At 44.8% G+C, this 19287-nt stretch overlaps 2 protein-coding genes across 13 annotated transcripts in view; one reads left to right on the top strand and one right to left on the bottom strand.

Moving 5' to 3' along the window:
• Positions 1–4816, bottom strand: part of Kiaa0586 (KIAA0586 ortholog) — a 107288-nt gene extending 102472 nt beyond the window's left edge. For 3 of the 6 annotated variants that reach the window (XM_006990718.4, XM_042260757.2, XM_076550850.1), the window contains exons 1-3: positions 4431–4816; positions 2545–2618; positions 1163–1232 (exon numbers count right to left, since the gene is read on the bottom strand). In XM_006990718.4, the coding sequence (XP_006990780.1) occupies positions 1163–1232; positions 2545–2618; positions 4431–4629 (343 nt within the window). In that variant the 5' untranslated portion in view covers positions 4630–4816. Of the gene's footprint in view, positions 1–1162; positions 1233–2544; positions 2619–4430 lie in introns of those variants that run through there. The other 3 variants (XM_076550853.1, XM_042260759.2, XM_076550851.1) reach the window with 2 other exon arrangements.
• A 956-nt stretch (positions 4817–5772) lies between these two features.
• Positions 5773–19270, top strand: Timm9 (translocase of inner mitochondrial membrane 9). 7 transcript variants are annotated; one of them, XM_042260767.2, is made up of 5 exons: positions 5864–5912; positions 10290–10379; positions 16358–16422; positions 17079–17174; positions 18943–19270. In XM_042260767.2, exons 3-5 carry the CDS (start codon positions 16384–16386, stop codon positions 18988–18990), a joined length of 183 nt encoding a protein of 60 aa, XP_042116701.1. In that variant the 5' UTR covers positions 5864–5912; positions 10290–10379; positions 16358–16383; the 3' UTR covers positions 18991–19270. The 7 variants fall into 7 exon arrangements, with proteins under 7 accessions (XP_006990779.1, XP_042116701.1, XP_015864476.1 ...); XM_016008990.3 differs by having other exon boundaries at positions 18940–19270; XM_016008989.3 differs by having other exon boundaries at positions 18925–19270.
• Positions 19271–19287: the final 17 nt, after the last annotated feature.

Raw genomic sequence — 19287 nt, 5'->3', positions numbered from 1 at the left:
TTAAAAGGCTGAGGGGATGGCTCCATTAGCAAACTGCTCGTCACACAAGCATGAGGGCCTAGTCTCAGCCCTAGTACCAACATAAGAAGCCGCCGAGCAAAGCAGTGTGCATTTGTAACCCCAGTGCCAGACAGCAGAGAAAGGATGCTCCCTGACCAGCCAGGTGAGCTGAGTAGTGAATTCCGGGCTCAGAAGAGACCATGTCTTAACAGATTACAGGGAGAGAGTGACTTAGACACTTGATATCAATTCTAGCCTCCCTTCATGCAAACACACACACAACCCTACACAAGTACACACAGACCTACACACACGAACATGTGTGCATGCACACATATATACATAAAAAACCACAACATCTTAAAGTAAAAGAATGAATAGTGATTTGGTAGTAGAATTTATCAATTTTAATGATTTGTTTTTATTTTATGTGCATTGGTGTTTTGCCTATATGTATGTCTGTGTAAGGGTGTCGGATACTCTGGAATACAGCTGTCTGGATACAGCTGTGAACTGTCATGTGGGTGCTGGGAATTGAACCAGGGTGCTTTGGAAGAGCAGCCAATGTTCTCACCCACTGAGTCATCTCTCCACCCCTGGATTTATCACGTTTTAAAAGGTAAGGTACAGTTTAAATGACTAAGCAATAATGTAACAATCAAGATCCTAAATATTAGAAAATTATATAAAAACAAAAATGAGCGGAGACAAAATTAGAATTTGTTCTACCTCTAAAGGAAGAACAAAATGAGATAATCTGACCCCTCCTCTGGCCTTTTGGGTACTGCATGAGTATTGTGCACAGACATACAGGCAGGCAAAATACCCAAACACACAAAAGAAATAAATTAGATTCAATTTTCAAAAAGTAAAATCCTGACACAAACTCCACCATGGACTGGCTCAAGTGAGCCAGGCACCAAGGTTAAGCACTACAAGATGCCACTTAAAGAGGCACATGAGGGGTCAAGCTCAGAGGCAAGACTGAGGACTTCAGGGGCACAGAGCTCTGCAGGGGACATGAGAAAATTCCCAGAGGTGAAAGATAGTGATGTCGCACAACAATACGAATGCACTTATGGTCACAGAACTATGCATTCAAAACTGAACAAAAAAAATTTCAGCATATCTCAATTCAGTTGTAAAAACTGTATTAACTTACCTTTATGTGTGCTGTTCTCTTCTGTTTTATTCAAAGGTAGCCTTGGAACTACAGCATCTTTAGAAAAATCCTTCGGGAAGAAAAGAAGAGAATAAGACCAAATGAACTGTACGATGACCAGTAAGGAAGTACCATTGGCAGTCATGTGACTACTGGGATCTAGGGAGGCAGGCCTGCACATCTTCCTTATCTCATTCCCAATACTACAGGGTTCACAAGTGTTCTGAAGCCACTCAAAGACTTCTCAATGGACGAGCAAATCCGGTATCAGAAGGGTGAATGAGAAAGTGAATGAGGAAGCAGAAACGGCACACGGTTCTGGTTCAAATCCACATGTGATGAGAAGACTCTACCTCAGCCGCTTCAGCTTCATGGGCTAACCTGGGTCAAGGATGGTCAGCTGGAGGGGGAGGGCAGTCATTTCATAGTACAGCACTGTAAACTAGCCAAGGCTTTCAGGGTCACTGAGCTCATGCGCTCTTAGAGAGTTCCCTAGCGATGTAGGGTACATCTACCGCTCAATAGCTTTCTGCTCTTACACACAATCCTAGAACTCATCTCTAAGACTATTCGGTGCTGACACATTTGAACTCTTGGGGCACTAGATCGGTTCCATGTTGCTCTTCACCTTCCTTTTAGCTGCTAAAGCCAAAGAAAAAAAAGAGGGCTGAGAGACGGCTCAGGAGTTAAAGCACTCGCCTCACAAGCAAGAGGACCAGAGTGTGGATCCCAGCACCAAAGTAAATGTTGGGAGACTGTGGCAGTCTGCCTGTAACTCCAGCCCCGGAAGGCCGAGACGGGGATCCCCAGAGGCAGGTGGTCAGTGAGCTTTGGGACTCAGAGACTCTGACTCAATGAACTACGGTGGAAGGACAGTGGAGGATGCTTCCTGACAGCAGCCTCGACACACTCCTTACCCCTCCATACACGCGCACACACGGGAGTGGAAAAAGCTTATTTTAAAAAGGTTATAATGATGACAGGTGTTCATTTTCTAAACACCAATAAGACTAACAATACAGTAGACATATTTAACACCCCACACTCTTCAAGTCATAGTCCTAGAACACTTCTTGAGCTAGTAAGATGGCTTAACAGGGAAGGCACTTGCTGCTAAGTCCAATGACTCCAACTAGACAGAAGAGAATAAACTCTTCAAAGTTGCTCTCTGCATGCACAAAAATGGCCTGTGCATGCCCACATACCTACATGTATACAAAATAAACAGATAAAAATGTGATAAAAATAAAATGAACAAGTGAAAAACAAAACATTTCTCTTCATCTGAAGTACCTAAATAAAACAAAACATGTTAACAAAACATAGCTTTAAGAACTTGATAATACTGAGGTTTTAATACGACTTAGAATTCTTTTACTTACACTTTTATCGGCTACAGGAGGATTTTCTGACAGAAGCTGGTGATGTTTTCTGGCAGAAGTTAAATCCAACGAACCTAAGAAAACAAGGAACTCAGTGGTGCCTCTCCCATGGTAAGTTCTAGCACTGAATCACAGGTCCAATCTGAGGGGCATTAAATCAAAACCTGACCTTCAGCAACTAAATAGACATGATACAAGAACTGAGACCTCCGTATTAACTTAAAAACCAAATGTGAAGACACTTTCCTGTAGAAGAAACTGGAATATATTTAGATATATTCCAATGGAAGACTTCATGGCTGATGTTTAGGAAAATAATGATCAGTCAAAGCAATTAAGTGGGTGAGATCTAAAATGGTTCAGCAGCAGACATGCTGTCGAACTCTTTAATTGCAGTACTCAAAAGTGAATTTCTTCGAGTTTGATGCTATCCTCGTCTACAGAGTGAATTTTAGGCCAACCAGAGCTACACAGTGAGATCCTCTCTCAATAAAATAAAATAGGATTTTTGTTGTTGTTGTTGTTTTGAGACAGGGTTTCTCTGTGTAGCTTTGGAGCCTGTCCTAGAACTCGATATGTAGACCAGGCTGGCCTCGAACTCACAAAGGTCCATCTGCCTCTGCCTCTCAAGTGCTGGGATTAAAGGTGTAAGCCACCACTGTCTGGCTAAAATAGGGCTTTTTTAAAAAAGATTTATTTATTTATTATGTATACAATGTTCTGCCTGCATGTTTGCCTGCAGGCCAGAAGAGGGCACCACATCTCATTATTGATGGTTGTGAGCTACCATGTGGTTGCTGGGAATTGAACTCAGGACCTCTGGAAGAACAGCCAGTGCTCTTAACCTCTAAGCCATCTCTCCAGCCCTAAAATAGAACATTTTAAAAGGATTTGGGGGAGGGGGGACTGGAGAGACGGCAAAGCAGGTTAGAGTACTTGCTGCTCTTGCAGAAGACTGGAGTTTGTTACCTCCAACAGATAGCTCACAATCAATCACCTGTCAATCTAGCTCTAGGCAGATCCAACTACTCTGGCCTCCAGGGGCACCTCAACTCACATAGATACATTTGAAAAAATATATTTTTCCTGAAAATTCTAAAAGGTATTTATTTATTCAATGTGGAAAAAAGACATGATTCACCAGTACAAACCTGTATATAGACAGGCATGGTTGTGCATGCCTTGAATCCCAGCCACCAGGAGGCAGATTTCTGTGAGTTCCAAGCCAGGACTCTACAGGGAAACTCCGTTTCGAATACAAACAAAAACCATGCACAAACGCCTGATCTAACAGAAGGTCTGCTCTAGCATACCTCCAAAAAGCAGCAAGCATACTGTTCTTCTAGCGCACACATTCATTAATATGAGCCTTAAGATAATCAGTACCACTTCACAGCTCTAAACAGGGCAGGTGAGTTGTAAATACAGAGGCCACCAAAGACTAAGTCATGCATTTCTCCTATGCCAGATTGGATGGCACGAGAACATTTGGTAAATATTAAGCAGATTATACAAGCTCACTGTATCCATCATGGGTGTGAACAACAACAAGAAGAAGCACAACGGGAAATAGTCAGCTTTCATTCATTCTACATGCTGAAACATTCTGCAGACTGTCTGGCCATTTTCCCAGGGAACCAAGTTACTTTTCAGGTTTCATTCATTCTACATGCTGAAACATTCTGCAGACTGGCCATTTCCCCAGGGAACCAGGTTACTTTTCAAACGTCCGTACAAACCAGATTTGTAGCTTACACTTGAGAATGTAAACACTGACTCCCTTAAATTCTGGGGCCCCCACATCCCAATCTAGAGTCGAAAATAAAGACTAACGTTTTACAAAAACATAAACAGGGTAGGAAACTGCAACATTTGGAATCACGTACCATATGAAGTTCCGTTTGGGCCAGTCCTCACGCCAACAGCAAGACGTTTATTTGCAGACAGTGCTGGAGGAACACGGGGCAGCTCATCTTCCACCACGGCCGAGTTATCCCTTTGGTTTGGGGAAAGGACCTCTCGCAGTCTCCTCGCTGGCATTTTAACCCTTCTCCCCCTTTCCAGGCTAAACTCCAAGTTTTTCATATGGCTAGTCACAAAACAGGTCCCGCGCGGTTCTTAACAGAGGGACTGTCTTCTGGGCTCAGACTTCAGTGGGAAAAGATGCAAGGGTAGAGGTGGCTTTGATAAGGAATACCGGAATTAAAAAAAAAAAAATGATCAAGAAGCAGTCCTTAACTTTTTTAAAAAAAAAAAAAATCAAGACAAAACATCCACAAAGCTGTACGTGTCACTTTCGACGTTTCCTCCAGGACCAAACCCGACTGGAAAGTCTCGGGCGCCCTGTTAGTCTCCCTCCGAGTCTGTTCACGCACCGGGGCAAGAAATGCGAAAGGAATCACGGCCAGAGCGAAGACGCCGCCGCGGGAACGGGACTCACAAAGCGCTCCCCCGACACCGGGGCTGCCGCCGGGCACCCCGACCGACGCGGAGGCGGGCGCAGGGCTGGGCGCGACCCCGCCGGGCAGGCGGCGTCCAAACCCCGCCCGTCAACGGTCGCCCTCCGCGGACGCTTCCTCCGGGCGGGCGCAGACGCAGCTCCGGACGCCCCGACGCCGTCCACGGAGGCCGGCCCCCACGCCGCGCCCTCGGCTCGCACGGCCACGGCTTCGGTTGCCCGCCGGTCAACACCCTCGGCCCCCGCAGCCCGCCCTCGAGACTCAGCGCGCAGGCGCGGAAAGCTCCGGGGTTTTGTGTTTTGTTTTTTTTCCAAACGGAAGTGAACGCTCGGGCGCATCCTGGTGCTCTTCCTCTCCTACCCGGGTGGGAACAAATCCCCCCAACGTTAAAGAGACGTCAAAGAGATGTGACTTTATTTATTTTTTTATTTCAAAGGCAGCCTCTCGCGTTTGTTTTTGTTCCTCGAGGGCCGGAGGACTCTCCATCAGCCCATGCGCACCGTCTTCGTTTATCAAGGGTGAGCGACGCCGTAGTAACTGTAGACCGTTAGAGACCTAGGGGTAAGTATATGAGGCTCCCTACCAACCTCGACAGATTCGTGTGCCGCGGGAAAGGAAAATAACAGTACAGAGCCCTGTCTAACAGAGCAAAGCAAAACTTAATTCTTAGCTGATTTTTTTTTTAGAATTCACTTGGGGTCCTGGCTTTTCCTCCCCTCCGTGTCCGCAGGCTGTAACGAATCTGGGTCCAAGGGTCCACGCTCACCTTGCCTTCCACCGCCCCCACGTGTTCTCGGCTGTCCCGCGGCGCGGCGCCCTCCTTCCACCTTCCCCTCCGATCTCGGACTCTCCGCGCCCCGCAGCCCCTCGGCCCCGGGGCCGTCGTCGGATGCCAGAGCCTGTGGCTAAGTACGCTCGCTTTTCCTCCGGCCCCAGAATCGCGGGTTCGCGGCGGCGGCGGCGGTGGGGCGGGAGGAAGGCGGCCGGAGGGTACTCCGGGTGGGGAGCCGCCGCGTGCACCGTGGGGCTGCGCAACGGGCAGCGCGGCGCAGCGGGAGGCCAGACAGCCCCCCGGGGGTGGGGGGGGGCTTGTCACCCGAGACGCCGCCCGCCCCGGGGCTGGAGGCTCGGGGCTCGCCCTGGGGTCTGCACGGTGTCCCCTCGGTGACCTTGAGCTGTCAGACCCGAGCCCCCCTGACGGCGGCTCTCGAGACCTCCCTGGCTCCTGCGGGCTCGGGAACGCCAGGGCGCGCACCCTCCTCTCCCTGCTCCCGTGCCGCTCTGCCCTGGCTGGAGGCTGTGAAAACTAAGCCAAGCCGAGACGGGGTGAGACAGAAACGAGAGCGGCCGATTTCGTCTCTTGTGTTTGGTCCTGGGTACGGCGGGTTCGTTCGTCCCTGCCAGCCCAGAGCGAAAAGGCACCTCCCAGCCTCAGCTTTGGCGAACCTGTTGTTTCGTGGTGGTTGCCATTTCATCGTTTTTGTACGTTAACCTTCGCTTTTTGTTGTCCCGCAAGTTGAATGTGTTGGTTGACAGTGGTCTAGGTGGGTTGGAAGACAGAGTGGCCATGTCAGATCGGCCAGAGACCTGAGAGATGAACTAACTTCCATAATTTCTATGTAAAATTTAGATATGAAAAAAAAAATGACCTTTCCCCCACCCCTAATTTCAAAACGCTGAGCAACAGTAGCCAGTAAAGTGACTTGAATGATTTGAAAGGGACTTCAAGTGCTTTTAGCTCTGATTAACACTGACTTAAGAGTTGTCTACTATTAACGCTGGGTATAGTGGCAACCTTTAATCCCAGCACTCGGCAGGCAGAGGCAGGCTGATCTCTGAGTTCAAAGCCAGCATGGTCTACGTAGAGTTCCAAGACAGCCAAGGCTACACAGAGAAACTGTGTCTCAAAAAAAAAAAAAAAAAAAAAAAAAAGAATGCCACAACAACAAACAAAAAAGTTTGCCTATAATCTAAACGACTATGTGGAAGATAAAATAATTTAGATACTTGAACTCTCAAAATAGACACTGATAGCCCTTGAACAAAAAGCAGCTCAGGGGATTATTTTTTTTTTTGTTAACATATTTCAAACTATGTTTTCCTCCCCACCCCATTTGCCCCCTCCCCTCCGCTCCTCACCCCCTCCCTGTATGCATCTATAGATAACTTTTATTTCACTGAAGCATTTGCAGATAAGTTTCAGATACCATGAACTTTGGCCCTAATTGTTTCAGCCTCCTTAAGTACATTACACAGTCTCAGAACATTATTACATGTAAGATGACATTTAGGTTCTCCTAATTATCTAAAACAAATGCCATTATTGTTAGAATAGGGACTGCTGCCTTAAGCTCTAAACAGACCAGGTCCCACAACTGGAAGTGATCTGCTGTCTCTCTCCCTCCCTCCCTCCTCTGCTGGAAGTGATGGTCACCCCACCCCCATCTCTCCCCTCTCTCTCTCTCTCTCCTCTCTGTCTCACTATGTAACTCTGACGGTCCTGGAACTCAAAAGAGCAGATGCCTCTCCCAAGTGCTCGGATTATAGATGTGAGCCACCACACCTGGCAGGGCCCAATTTCTTAATAAATTCATTCCTGAAGGGAATTCTATGTTGGCTTTCTTTTCAGGGACTGACTGCTTCCCCAGAAGGAAAACCTCCTTTCCTGGTTCAGGATACGGTTAAGGTTCACACATGCTGAATTGCAGTGACTCTTAATCTCAGTCTCATCCGCTGTCCACTCTTCACAGCATTTTAAAAATAAGATCTTTTTATGTATGTGAGTGTTTGTGTGTGTGTGTGTATGTGCACCAAGTGCTTGCCTGGTGCCTGAGGCAGCCAGAGGAGAGTATAGAATCCCTTGGACCTGGTACTGCTGGTTGTGAGCTCTGTGGGTACTGGAAACAAAGAGACAAGGACTCTTAACCACTGAGCATCTCTCTCACCCTTCATGCCATTTTTGAAGGCTAAGTCTTCAGTTATTCTGCAGTATGGATTCTCCTGATCATTCCCACATGATCAGAGTAAGAGCCTGGATTTTTAGGCCAGAACGCCACTAAAGTGATTCTGTGTGCCTTAGGGTACCCCAGCAGGAAATTTTGCCTACTTTGTGTGATGGAAGGTTGACCCATTTAATTATGGTGGTGACTGTCTGTCTTGCCAATGAAAAGGGACAAACTTCTTGTCTAAGTAACCTATAGAGGTGCTTGAAGACCATAGGTAGGTATGTCTTGTTCCCTAGCATATCCCTTGGTTTTGTCCATTCATGGGCTTCAACTGAACCCCAAGGTTGTGAATCACATTACCTGTTATTCAGGGACTAGGAACAATTGTAGTAGCCAAGGGTAGCAGAATTACTTATTATAAATTAAATTTAAGCATTATTAAGATTTAGTTTCAGATGTGCATACGATTTACAAAGAAATAGAGTAATCATCTCCCCATCATGCCCTTGTTAATTTTCTTTGTTTCGTTTTTCAAGACAGGGTCTCTCTATGTAGCCCTGGCTATCCTTGTACTCACTCTGAAGACCAGGCTGGCCTTGAACTCAGAGATCCTCCTACCTCTGCCTCCCAAGTGCTAAAGCCCCAAGTGCTTTAGTCTCAAGGGCTAGAGACATGCACCACCATGCCTGGCTGGTTAATCACTTCTCAGTATTCAATTTCTGGAAATGTGATATGAAGAAGCAAATTCCTTTCTGAGAAGGAAATAAACTTAGGAAAAACAAGGTACATTAGAGAAGAAATAAAAAGCTGGGCATGGTGGTCTGTCAGGGCCCAGTGCTGGGCTCCAGCCCTGACCTATCAAAGGATCCCTTGAAGATGGGGGTGAGGAGTTGAGAAATAATAGGAAGAAATACAGACAGAGACAGAGAGACAGAGACACAGGATAGCTTTGAGAGGGCCTGGGTCAATACCCAGCAGCCTTGAGTTTATTTCTAATGGGCTTTTTATATACTAGCAAGGGGAGAGGGAAAAGACTGCCCTCTTTCAAGATCAAAGCACAACGTACAACCAAGTGTAGACCTTTCAAACACCTGGTAACCATGCCTTTGCACCCTATTATGCAGCCTTGGAGGGCAACATAAACTGACTCTCTGACTTTGAGTCAAACCACAAGTTGGAATCTTTGTGGGCTCCCACAGTGGTCCATACCTGTACCCACAGCACTTGTGAATCTCCCAAGTTCAGGTCCAGCCTGGGCTACATAGAAAAATTTAGGACACCTGAGACCATGTCTCAAAAAGCAGGACACAATTAATTATAGACATACTTAATAAATGTGAAGATGTAGTCAAAAATCAAAAGATCTTAGAACACTTTGGGCTATCTGGAGAATATTGTATAATAATTGTAGCTTATTGGGTGTATCATACAGGCGTTAGAGTGTAAGGGGAATCCTGGATTTTACAGTCTGAGTGCCTCTGCTGGTCCTGAGCTGTTCTAGTGGATCTGAAGGTGTAAATTTGGTGGTTGAACCATTGGCTTTCTTTTAGTGTTACCGGAAGAACCCGAAGAAAAGTTTAACATGACAGTGTTTCTTTTTAAAATATGCTAATGAACTATAATCTTCAGACTATATAGGCTAATTTCACTTAGTAAGAGGATAGAGGGGCCTGCAGCTGTGATTAGGTGATGGAGCACTTGCTAACATGCACAGTGCGCGGGTTTGACTCCTATGCGCACAGGGAAAACCTGATTTATACTGTCATTGTTTGATAATGAAAATGACGAGGCTTTAAAATAAAGGAGCAGGGCTGGAGAGATGGCTGAGCCGTTAAGAGCACTGGCTGTCCTTCCAGAGAAGCTGAGTTCAACTCCCAGCACCCACGTGGCAGCTCACAACTGTTTGTAGTTCCAGTTCCAGGGGATCTGGCACCCTCATACAGACATGTAGGCACATAAGATAAAAATAAATGAATCATTGTAAATAAAAGTATAAAATAAAATAAATGAGCATAGGGTGTGTGGTGACACCTTTGACCCTAGCATCCACACAGTGGAGGAGAACCATCCCCACAGCTGTCCTGCTTGCGTACTGCTGAGACAGATAAAGGCAGGCTTAGAAATAGTTTTTAAGCCATGGAGCAGCTGAGCAGGTAGAGGTGCCTGCTGCATGAGGGAGGCAGAGGCAAGCAGGTTTCTGAGTACAAGGCTAGCCTGGTCTACATTGAGAGACTTTGTCTCGAAAACCAAAACCAAACAAACAAAATTAGCTAGCCAACAGAAATTCAGGTTTCATTAAAAGAGCCTTCCAAAGTCATATAATAATGCATTCAATTTTCAGGTAAGAAATCCAGCCTCCCTGAAGACATTCAAGCAAAAGGCGGGGCAATTGCTTTTCCAGAGCAGAAAGGAAACTCATGCATCAGAACAGGTTTGCACTTGATGGCTGGTAGCCTACCTTTACTCTTAAGTTCTCTACTTCTAGGAGATGTTGGTTAGCCCCAAAACTAACACTGTTGCTATAGTCATTATATAGAGAGAGACCCATTATATATAGACCCAAGTGAAAGCTGTCCGTTCTCTCCAGGTTGCAGAGGGATAACCAGAAAGTAACCATGTTTTAACATTTGCCCCTACAGTAACAAGCCATTTGAAGTGATCTCGGGAAATCAAAATCAAATAAAAGAATAACCAGGACTGGAGAAATGGCTCAACAGTTCAGAGCACTTGCTGCTCTTCCAGAGGACTGAGGTTCAGGTTTCAGTGCCCATGTCAGGCTGTAACTCCAGCTCCAGGGGATCTCATACCCTCTGCTAGCCTCTGGAGGCACCTGGACTCACATGCATATATCCACACATAGACACAGGCTCACACAAAAGGAAGAGATTGTTACAGACATATTAAGAGACACTAATAAAATCACTTAGTCAGGAATGGTGGCACACACCTATAATCCTAGCACTTGGGAAGTATTTGGGTAGGTGGATCAGTAAGTAGTTCAAAGTCATCCTTGGCTACAGAACAAGTTAGAGGCCAGCCTGAGCTACATGAGACCAGAGTGACAGGATCATGAGAGGATTGGGACATCCCAGTGTACCAATCCCTGATACAACATTTAAAGATTTCCTGTATCATGCCACTCACGTGTTGCTGAAAAAGTCAAGAATTTTAACCTGAAGAAACACGAGGTTAGACATGGGGAAAAGAGCCAGATTTGGGCGTTAATATCATGTCAGTTTTCAGGACCTCTAGGTAGGGAGATCAGAAGTGTTATTATCATGTCAGTTTTCAGGACCTTTAGGTAGGGAGATCAGAAGTGTTATTATCTTGTAAGTTTTCAGGACCTCTAGGAAAGGAGATCAGAAGTGTTATTATCATGTAAGTTTTCAGGACCTCTAGGGAAGGAGATCAGAAGTGTCATTTTCTCTTATATTTTCAGCCGGGCGGTGGTGGCGTACGCCTTTAATCCCAGCACTCGGGAGGCAGAGGCAGGCGGATCTCTGTGAGTTCGAGGCCAGCCTGGACTACCAAGTGAGTTCCAGGAAAGGCGCAAAGCTACACAGAGAAACCCTGTCTCGAAAAACCTAAAAGAAAAAAAAAAAAAAAAGAAAAAAAAAAGAATTCCTTTTTCGCCGGGCGTTGGTGGCGCACGCCTTTAATCCCAGCACTCGGGAGGCAGAGGCAGGCGGATCTCTGTGAGTTCGAGGCCAGCCTGGACTACCAAGTGAGTCCCAGGAAAGGCGCAAAGCTACACAGAGAAACCCTGTCTCGAAAAACCAAAAAAAAAAAAAAAAAAAAAAAAAAAAGAAGTGTCATTTTCGGTTTGAACTGGAGATAGGCTGCCTTATGTTGGCAGTGTGTTGATAAAGCAAGCATGTTTCATTCTAAAGTTCCCCTCAAACAGTAGCTTTGTTTACCACTTAATTTTATGCAAGTTATATTACCAAATCTTAGGCCCCTTCAGGATACTTTGCATTCTTTGCGTAACTTAAAAAACTGTATTTGTATGTCAGCCACATGGATGCAAGTGCCCTTGGCAGCCAGAAGAGGGTGCTTAATCCTTTGGAGCTGGAATTATGGGTGCCTGTGAGCAGCCTGATGTCTTGGGTGTTGGGAACTTGAGCTCTGGTTATCTGCAAGAGCAGCAAGCACTCTTAACTTATGAGCATTTCTGTAGCCTCTTTATTCTGAGATTATTACTGGCTCACGTAGAACTGTGACATTAGAGATCACGTATGCCCGTTATCCAGCTTTGCACAAAAGCAGCATCTTACAAAGCTGGAGTGCAGTGTCTCTCCTGGGATACAGGTAGAATATAGTCATGGTATAGTACATTTCTAGTTCATAGGTCTCTCATGTAGCCACACCTCACTCCTCTTCTACCCCTTTGCTTCTATAGCCAGTTGCAACTATTGCTGTGTTCCACATTCATATGATTCTGTATCATTCCAAGAATTTTCAGCCAGGCATGGTCATTATATATAGAAAGACCCATTTTAATCCCAGAACTCAGAGTCAGAAATAGGAGCGTCTCTGAGTTTGGGGCCAGCCTGCTCTACATAGTGAGTTCCAATCCAGTCAGCACTACATAGTGAGACCCTGCCTCCAAAAAAAGAAAGGAAAGAATATTTCATAAAGTCATACAGCACATAATCTTTTAGAATTGGCTTTTTTCTTTCCATTGACTATTGATTACTAGCTATGTGAAGGTTTTTAAATCAGGTGAATTTGGCCGGGCGGTGGTGGCACATGCCTTTAATCCCAGCACTCAGGAGGCAGAGCCAGGCGGATCACTGTGAGTTCAAGGCCAGCCTGGGCTACAGAGTGAGCTTCAGGAAAGGCGCAAAACTACGCAGAGAAACCCTGTCTCGAAAAACCAAAAAAAAAAAAAAATCAGGTGAATTGATCCCTCCCCTCCCAGTTCAGTCTTCATTGAGCTACTGCAATCCTTTTAATTAACATCATTTTACCTATATAAGAAATCTCACTGAGATCTTAGTGAGATTTGCATTAAGTGTGTGTATTAGTTTTGGGGAAGTTGACATTCTTATTATATTGAGTCTTTTGGTCTATGAACATAAAATGCCTCTCTTTTTTGGTATTTTTTTAATTAAATTTTTTTTATTTTCATATAATGTACTTTGATCATTTCTACACCCCCCCATTACTCCCAAATCCTCCTTACCTCCTTAACCTATCTTCTTTATTCAAAACAAGAAACAAAACCCCACAAAAACAAAAATCAAAACAAAGAGACAAAAAGATGAATAAAACAAATGCCAAAACCAAGCAAAAAGGAACAAAAAGCCCACAAAAATGGTGCTGAGTTCATTTTTTTGTTGTTGTCTAAGTACTGCTTCTCCATTTTGGGGGGTTTTGATGTTTTTCTATAGTTTTCAAGATCTAAATGTTGTACGTGTTTTGATAGGTTGACCTCTGAATCTTTCTGGAAGGGAATCACGGTAATTAGTATTACATTTAATTCCATTGCGCATGTGCTTGTTCTAGTTGTGGGAGTGCAGTTTGGTGTGTGTGTGTGTGTGTGTGTGTGTGTGTGTGTGTGTGTGTGTGTGTGACTAAGACCTAGTTGTGGGAGTGCAGTTTGGTGTGTGTGTGTGTCACTGGGAGACCTTACTGGACTCCCACTGGGTTCTGAGTTCTTTGTAGTTGATGGTTTGGGAGAGTGTGTCATCTCAGATGGGGATAGGCCTGTGGCCCTCTTCCAGGCTTTATGTCTTGGGTCTCCCTGTCTTGTAGATGGTTAGGGAGAGTGTGTCATCTCAGATGGAGATAGGCCTGTGGCCCTCTTCCAGCCTTTGTGTCTTGGGTCTCCCTTCTTTGCTTCACCACACTTAGTCCTGGTCTCCTTGTACCTCATAGCAGGCCTCTTTGTCTGCAGAGTCTCAAGAAGCCCAGGCTGGCCTTGAACTTACCTCTTACAAAGTTGATCCTCCTGCCTCTACTCTACCTCCCAATACTGGGATTACTCATAGCACTCAGCTGCTTGCTTCCAGTCTTAGTAGCAAGTATTCCCACTTCTAATAGGAATGTGGGTTGAATTTTTGTCATAACCCCCAACACTCAAGAACCCAAGGCAGGAGGAGCATGGGTTTGAGTCAAGCCCAAGCTACATAGTGAGACCTTGTCTTGAGGAAAACAAATATCTCAAGGAAAAACAAAAAATACTACCTTTTTTGAGGCATGAAGGACTATAATCTATATTAATGTGGAGTTCATTGAGTTTATGCTGTTCAAGGTTCCTTCACCTGCTTGAATTTGTAGGTTTCTGTCTTTGGCCAAATGAGGAGACCTATCGGTCCTTATGTATCTCCCTGGCTGAGAGGGGCTAACATGGCGCACACTCCCGGTGTGGCCTCTGCTAGCACCACAGGAGGCCTGATCATGGGAAGAAGGGCAGGAACGCAAACCCTGAGTCTCCACCAGGCCTTGTGGCATATGAGAGAGGAGGACACAGGTTCCTCGGGCCTGCCGGTCTCTTGGGAGGTTTCACTGACTGTTAGGTCTTGGCTCTGCTGGTGGGAATAAAATCCTGTCTCTTACCAGCCTTCTCTTGACACCACTCTAGTCCAAGTGTAAAGTTGCTCATTGCAGCCTCTGGGGGTTAAGTCGAGGCTTCCCATATGGCTTAAGCTAATGGTGGTAGGGATATGGGCCGTTGGAATTTTTGTTGTTTCCTGTTTTTGTTTTTAGCGGTGGTGTTTGCTAATAAAGTGTGTGTGTGTGTGTGTGTGTGTGTGTGTGTGTGTGTGTGTGTGTGTGTGTTTGTGTGTGTGTGTTTGTGTGTGTGTGTGTGTGTATTCCTATCTTTTGCTGATCCTTTGTTGGTGTTTTGATTAGACTAAGGCTTTGGGGGAGTCTTGTTTTTTACCAATCCCATTTGGAGGTTGCCAGCTTCTCTAATTTGATGCTTAGAAAACAGAAAGCTCACAAAGAATTCGTCCCCGTGCTCCTTAGATCCCAAGGCCCCTGTCAGTCTGCTTCTTGCTCACCACCTCTGCTTGGATTTCCTTTATATGTGATGCCCAGCTTTCCAGCTGTGTGTGGCAAGTGGATAAAGAAAAGGCACATCTGCACTGCCCCTAAACTGTGCATGGTGTTTGTAGAGGCCTGCTTCTTTGACTGGTCAGTGGTCCTTAACACCCGTGAAGTTGGAGTACTGTTCTACCTGGCACACAGAAGAAGAAGAATTTATATCCTGTTACTATTAAGGCGTCCTCTGAAGTAAACACAGTTATGTTTTTCATTAGTCATTACTTCAGAGAAAACTGGGCTGTACCATGTAGAATGGGACCAGAACAGCAAGTGCAGAAGGTCTAATGCTTTCCTTATGTCTGACTTTGTAAAAATATCAGTGGTCATCTAACATCTTAGGAAGGAAAAAAAGGATGGAAAACTCAGTGGGGGCGGGGTGGTTCACTCATGGTCATGAGTGTGATTATCATGTGTCACACATGATTTAATCAAAATGAGACGGTTCAGGGGTTCAGAACACTTGCTGCTCTTGGAGAACCCAAGTTCAATTCCCAGCACTCGCATGGTAACTCACAACTCCATAAAACTCCTGTAACTTTGTTAGAGAACTCGAGTGTCATTCATGAGCCAGTGTTGATTTGATCATCAATAAGATTTGCTAAAAGTAAATGGTGTTTGTCAGCAATTGATAGAACCTTTGTATTACAGAGGATAGTAACACAGAATTACAACCAAAGGATAGTTAGGAAAATTGAGGAAGAGTTTAAGAATTTCCTTGGTTTCCCTTAAATCCTTACTATGAAAGGGGATTTAGTAAGTAGCTTGCAAGACAGTAGGGCACTGTCTTATTGGATATGTGACTAAGACAGGGCCTGTGAGTTCCATAGCAAGCATTCAAAGATAACTTGACATTAAAATCTGTGAGATTATGGATGGTTTGTGATTATATGTAGTTAGAAATTTATAAAATATAAACAGCTACCTTACTCTTTGAGTATCTTAAAAATATATAAACGCCCACGCTACCATCACCCCTTTACCATGTTTGAGTGATCGAAAAACAGACAAGGACAGCGGTGGGTCACTCCCCTCAGCAGAATGTCAAATGTCCTTTATTTAAAGAGGGAGGAAACCTTAAATACAGGCTTACAGCACAATGAGAGAACCCCAGAGGGCAGAAGTTCGCTACCAATGTTTACAATCTTGCATCTAAGCTGTTAACACCCAATATGCAGGATAAACAAGGAACTTTCCTTAAGCATTCAGGAGGGTGGAACCGGGCAGGGAATTAGCATAGGGAGGACATCTGGTCAAGGTCGGCGAGCAGGCAACGGCTTTACTCAATATGGGAGGAGACCAGGGCCCTACATAAATTGACAAGTTTTGTTTTTTGTTTGTTTTTTACTTTGAAATCAGGTGATTAATAAACACATTGAAAGAATATGGCTGCACAGATACCAGAATCCGACCAGATAAAACAGGTAAGATACTATAATTAAGGGGAAGGGATCTTGGCCTGTCATGGTGGTGCACACCTTTAATCCCAGCATTCAGGAGGCAGAGGCAAGCTGATCTCTCTGAGTTCAAGGCTAGCCTGGTCTGCATAGTGAATTCTAGGACAGTAGGGCTATGTAGAAACACCCTCTCAAAAGGCAGTAGAGGTGGGCCAACCTGAGCTACATGCTTGAGGGTGGAATTGTCATGAGTTAAATATTTACTCAAATTGAAGAATATATGCCCCCAAACCACATTTTAAGACATTAAAATGTCTGTGAGATGACATAAAGCCTTTTCTATTTTGTTTTTGAGGCCACAAAAGCATCTTATTATGTTGCTCAGTTGGGCTTCTAAGCCTTTACACTCAAGTGATCCTCCTCCTCCTCAGCCCCTTAAGTAGCCGGGCTATCAGACATCACTCCACTGCAGCTGGCTGTCAAACTGTTTTGGACCAGTGGGTGAGGAGAGAAGTCCAGCTGGAGAATAAGACCCTGTGTTGTAGGTTAAAGCTACTTAGTTAGCAAAGGAGTCTAAATGAAGGGGATGGGAGTTGGGGGCACCAGAGTAGTCTGTCTACTCGTCAGGACGGTTCAGAGAGTCTTTGCTGTAAGCTTGAGTTGAAAGCACTTCTTCTTTCTAGTTTAAGGAGTTCCTGGGAACCTACAATAAACTTACAGAGACCTGTTTTTTGGACTGTGTTAAAGACTTCACAACAAGAGAGGTGAAGCCTGAAGAGGTAGGAAAAGTGTTGCCCACTAAAAATTCCCCGTTTGTTACAAACCACAGAAGCCATCTAAGCATGTCATGTTCTTCTGACTGGGCTGCCACTTACATCCACCATTGCTTAGAGAAACCAAATCAGTCATGAACCCGTGACACCAGACCATGATGCCAGGTGGGACTTAACAGTCACACTGTACCAGGCAGACTTCAGAGACCAAGCGTGGCATGGATGGCCGAGGTACACGTCACAGCAGGTGGTCTGTGTTTGCCTGGTGGTCAAGTCGGCAGCAGGCTAAAGAAGCCTGGCACAGCTCTCACCGGGCCCTGAGAACTTAGGTCGGCTTTAGAAAACGTGAAGTGTGAGCGTGGTGGTACATAATGCTCGCGTAGACTAAAACCCAGTCCTAATCGGCATCTCAACTTTGAGTATCCTTAGAAAGATGTTTATATATCTGCTGAGAAGTCAATAAACATTGTGCCAAAACCTAATTTCATTTGTAATTTAACTAACAAAGTTTGAGATACCAAGTATGATATTTATTTTTTAAAGGAATATGTTTTCACTATTCCTTGCCAATTTCATACTCGTAGATGATGGACCTTGATCATGTGATACTCTTGTTTTTAAAACCATACTTTATCTATAGAAATATAATTTACATATTAAATAACACTATAGTAGAATGTTTTGATAGAAAACGGGAAAAGATTAAGGTTGTAAAATTTTTAGTCCCTTTTCCAAAATGGAACAGATGTACTCAGTGACCAGTCATGCCGAGTTCCCACTGCACAGGTGGTGGATGGACTTGAAAAACAAACCCACCTTTCAGTCCTGCCTCAGGAATAACACATGCCAGACAGATGTTCCTCCATGCAGATGTGGTTCTTACTATTTGAATATCCAGAAACTTGACCTCAGATCCACCATGAAAAAATACAAATTACCACAGATTAAACTAGGAAAAAATAGCTTTATTATCCTCTTTCATGACTGAGATGTGTCCTTCTGCCCACAGTCCATCCTTATCACCTTACATTACCTTCTCGTGGTCTCCTTTGTGAATTTTTGTACTTTACCAGCATTTACACCCATTTACATGTATACATTCTAGTCTGGGATCTGCCTGTGAGGAGAACCTGGCAGGTTCATTCTTTCTGAGCTTGGGTCACCTCAGTTGATATTAAAAAGAAAAGGGTTAAGGTGGGTGAAGTTACACGTGCTTGGAACCCTAGCATTTGGGAGGCTAAGGCAGAAGATTCTGGAATCCCAGACTGGTCCTGGCTGCATAACAAGACCTTGCTCAAGAGAAAAGTAAAGGTTGTGAGTTAAGACTATGCAGAAACAAGTTTCTCATTAAAAAGGAAGAAACCTTCTGCTGGGTATACATTTATCAGTCTAGTGAAGAAGGTAGGGTTGTGGGCCTTGAGTTTATAGAAAATCTGGTCCAGACCTTTCGTGAAGGCAGAGCACATCGTTGTTTCTGATGCCTGTAGACTATAGGGATTTTATCAACTTTCATTCTAGCCAGTGGATGAAAGCATAAACAATTTGAAGCTGATTATTGCTTTAAGCCAAGGATACATTTAATGTGCAGATCTACCTAAAGAAAAGCAAAGTTCCAGTGGTGGCTCCTTCAGAATACAAGAATGTTTATTTTTGTGTTGCCTTTTGGACCTCCCCCTTGTATTTCTAGGTTACCTGTTCAGAACATTGCTTACAGAAATATTTAAAAATGACACAGAGAATATCCATGAGATTTCAGGAATATCATATCCAGCAGAATGAAGCCCTGGCGGCCAAGGCAGGACTCCTGGGCCAGCCCCGGTAGAAGCTCGGAGACACAGACTTGTACTGGGATTGCCGCAGCTGCTGCGCTGGCCATGCGGGTTCACCAGGAAGAACCCTGCAGCAGCCCAGAGGAGTGGAGGGAGCCAGCTGTCTAACTGCCTGACCAATGGGAACCCCTGGACAAACAAATCACCCTTCACCAGAAAGAAGCGGAACAGAAGGCTGTCCGGTTGTAAGAGTGGTAAGAGGCGACATTGTTGAGGCCTTAAGATTCAGCTGCGTGGTCACCTTGATTACAAAAATAAACCATTGTTCCTTTCTTTGTGACTGTTAATTT

Source organism: Peromyscus maniculatus, chromosome 14 (genome assembly GCF_049852395.1).
Source record: "Peromyscus maniculatus bairdii isolate BWxNUB_F1_BW_parent chromosome 14, HU_Pman_BW_mat_3.1, whole genome shotgun sequence".
NCBI lineage: Eukaryota > Metazoa > Chordata > Mammalia > Rodentia > Cricetidae > Peromyscus > Peromyscus maniculatus.
Note: the sequence above shows the minus strand (reverse complement) of the source record. Positions and strands in the feature narration are given on the sequence as shown.

Bases quoted from the DNA above. Each gene is read 5' to 3' on its own strand.
- Timm9 (XM_006990717.4), top strand. From the start codon at position 16,384: ATGGCTGCACAGATACCAGAATCCGACCAGATAAAACAG. The intron at 16,423-17,078 runs GTAAGATACTAT...TCTTCTTTCTAG, and splicing joins AATCCGACCAGATAAAACAG to TTTAAGGAGTTCCTGGGAAC. The intron at 17,175-18,855 runs GTAGGAAAAGTG...TTGTATTTCTAG, and splicing joins GAGAGGTGAAGCCTGAAGAG to GTTACCTGTTCAGAACATTG.